At 40.5% G+C, this 2,791-nt stretch overlaps 1 protein-coding gene across 2 annotated transcripts; it reads right to left on the reverse strand.

The window, feature by feature from the left end:
• Positions 1–228: 228 nt before the first annotated feature.
• Positions 229–2,442, reverse strand: LOC311118792 (small integral membrane protein 19). 2 transcript variants are annotated; one of them, XM_084193573.1, is made up of 3 exons: positions 2,133–2,442; positions 1,806–1,930; positions 229–1,026 (listed from the first exon to the last, which is right to left on the reverse strand). In XM_084193573.1, the coding sequence occupies exons 1-3, from the start codon at positions 2,261–2,263 to the stop codon at positions 962–964; spliced, it is 321 nt and encodes a 106-aa protein (XP_084049699.1). In that variant the 5' UTR covers positions 2,264–2,442; the 3' UTR covers positions 229–961. The 2 variants fall into 2 exon arrangements, with proteins under 2 accessions (XP_084049699.1, XP_084049700.1); XM_084193574.1 differs by having other exon boundaries at positions 264–1,026; positions 2,145–2,384.
• Between the last annotated feature and the right edge of the window lie 349 nt (positions 2,443–2,791).

Raw genomic sequence — 2,791 nt, forward strand, 5'->3', positions numbered from 1 at the left:
ATTAAAGGCCCAGCTTTTCTGCTAGGGCCCTGATGCAAAATGTCACCTTCCGCAATCACTGCCTCCCAAACACCCACCCCATCTTGCTAAAGTCTACAAAACACACACACCAGAGCTAACTTTCTGCTTGGATAATTGTGATATATGGGGGAATTAAATGAATTATTATTACAAAAGAAGTGGAGCGAGGAGGGAGGGAGGTAGAGGGTGAAATCAAGCAAAACATTTAAAAAATGCATTGGTCCCTTGTTTTTTTTTATTTTGAACCAGAGTAATAATAGCAATTCATTTCCTTTTTAGAAACAGCAATTTGATTGGGTAAAAGTCAACTTTGACCCTCTCAACACTTTTAAGCTTTCCCAGCAGTAATGCCATAATAAGGAATCTATAGGAGGATCAAAAACTGGGAAATGAAACAGTTCTTGACAACTAAACATTTATATAGATATGTTAAATGAAATGGTTATTGTTGTACTATATTTTTTTTATGAGTTTAGGACTTATTTGAATAGATACTGTACAGAATGTACCGTGAACACTGGGTGTAGGCACTCCTAAAACCACTATGGGGCGACAAATCCACACAACTAATCCAATAAGGCATTGAATAAAATACAAAAATAACTACTAAAATACATTAAAAAGGCAAAAGAAACGCATAATAAAAAATATAAAAAATATGTTGTAAGGGGAACATGCAGTAATTCTTTATTTTCAAGTCCATTATAATCCTTGTTTCAATCGTACAGCAATAATTGTGCAAACACAGACGATTTGACTTGACGACAGTCTTAATAACAGAAACCTTTCTTGACCCTCAACTTCTTCCTCCTTGGTACCCATGCCCTCTTCAAGGAGTGTAGTAATGATCAAACTTACCAAAGCCAGAGGCTTAGGGATGGAGAGACAGGGTGGAGCAGGCAGGCATGATGCTGGGCAATGCTACCTTGTTGTTGTGGTCTCATTCCATAGAGAGCTGAACACTCTCACTCTGGCCTTGGTGCTGCTGCTGGTCAAACTTCCTCGCTGTTAAGAAGGTATAAAGTCCAAATTATAGTCCAAATTATACCAATTTAAACAGTGGGGTTGATTTAGATATTTTAGAAGTGCTCTGTGAGCTACAGTTTATTAGTGAATGACACAGAGCTATTTGATAAACCAGAAATATATTTGAGATCAGTTCCTAATCATGGACAGAAATATAAAGATGTATCTAGAAGAATTGTTCTATGTTAAATATGCATTTGACCACAAGCTCTATCAAAAGTGAGCACAAGCCTAACATTGATTGATGCAGTATTCAACAGCACTAAGACCAGAGCCGGTTCCAGGCATATGCGGTTGCTTGTGGCCCCAAACCCCCCCCCCCCCACACCCAAAAAACGGGGTCTCAACACACATGATGCGACTAACAAATATGGTTGTGCATCAACAATTTTTCTCTTGTTATGTCAGTCACTGACAGTCACTTAATTAGCCATGTCAGCTAACAATGTTTAGATTGGTAGTTAGTCTAGCCAGCTATCTAAATGTGTAGTAATCATGGCCAAATACTGTGCCCAGAGGCCCTGACCTCCAGGGGGTCCCCATTGATTTTGTTATCCATTCTCACTTAAATATCATATTAACATGGAGTAAGTCATTAGAAAATGTGTAGAATTGCAGGGAATGAACTTTAAAAGTTCAATGTTTCCCGCCAATGTCCAGGGGGGGCCACTAAAATGTTTTGCCATGACGTGGGGGGACCCCCAACCAAATCTCGCTTAGGGCACCCAAAAGGCTAGAGCCGGCACTGACAAACTCACCAAGGGAGTACATCTCCAGCTGCTGGCGGAGTCTCACTTTCTGCAGACTGTCGTAGAAGTTGGGTTCGGTCGTGGCTCCAGCGGTGGGGGGCAGAGCGAATATCCTCATGATCTTCCTCTTATTTCTGATGGGAAGAAGAGGAGAAAAGAGAGAGTGAGACCCAACAGTAAACTGTCATTCGTGTGCATTAACTGGCTGGAAGCTTTGTAGCAGCAAATTGTATCAAACACATGTTATTAAGCACACATTTAGTTTAAAAGATTCATATATGTATTAACAGTCGGGCGCAAAATTAATTGGGAGCAAATTACAATGGAGCCTCTTACTTTCTAGCGTACATTAGCAGTCCGAAGCTAAACAGAATGACGAGCAAATAGACATTGGTTGCCTCATTCCACGCCTCGTGCACGGAGTAATCCAAAGATTCCTCGTTCGCCATCACACCATGGCCGCCCATTGCGATCAAACAAATGGTGATGTATGTTTCTATTTGTATAAATGTGTATAAATATAAGACTCAATGTATCAACAATTAGCTGAATACGACTCCTACGATGTAAACAGAAAGCTGTTTCCGGGTCGTATACTAGACGGTGATTGGGTTTTCATCCTCACAAAGACGCTCCCCCGATTACCTTTTTTCAAAACAGGAAGTAAGTTGATATGGCGTGTGGGGGTGTTTGGAAATTAATTCGTCCCTCTAATTTTGTAAGTAGTTGAATCCAGACTTGTTCATTGCGCTGTTCGTTTTTTATTTGTGCTTCTAGCCACGGCATAAACCACATTGCAATGTGCATGGTTGCCTTTCTATCACCTGTCTATTTGCAGTGGAATTGAGTTTATTTAATGTTTATGCAGGCGTCTCTTGGATATGTGGGCAGCAAGTTATCTAGCTAGCTAATGTTATCTGTTGTTGCTACACCGTATTCAAAAGATTAGCCAGTGGGCTATGCTATGGCTGGTTCTGGAGCTGGATTTGTCATAA

This window comes from Coregonus lavaretus (assembly GCF_964263955.1).
Source record: "Coregonus lavaretus genome assembly, contig: HAP1_SCAFFOLD_1117, whole genome shotgun sequence".
Taxonomy (NCBI): domain Eukaryota; kingdom Metazoa; phylum Chordata; class Actinopteri; order Salmoniformes; family Salmonidae; genus Coregonus; species Coregonus lavaretus.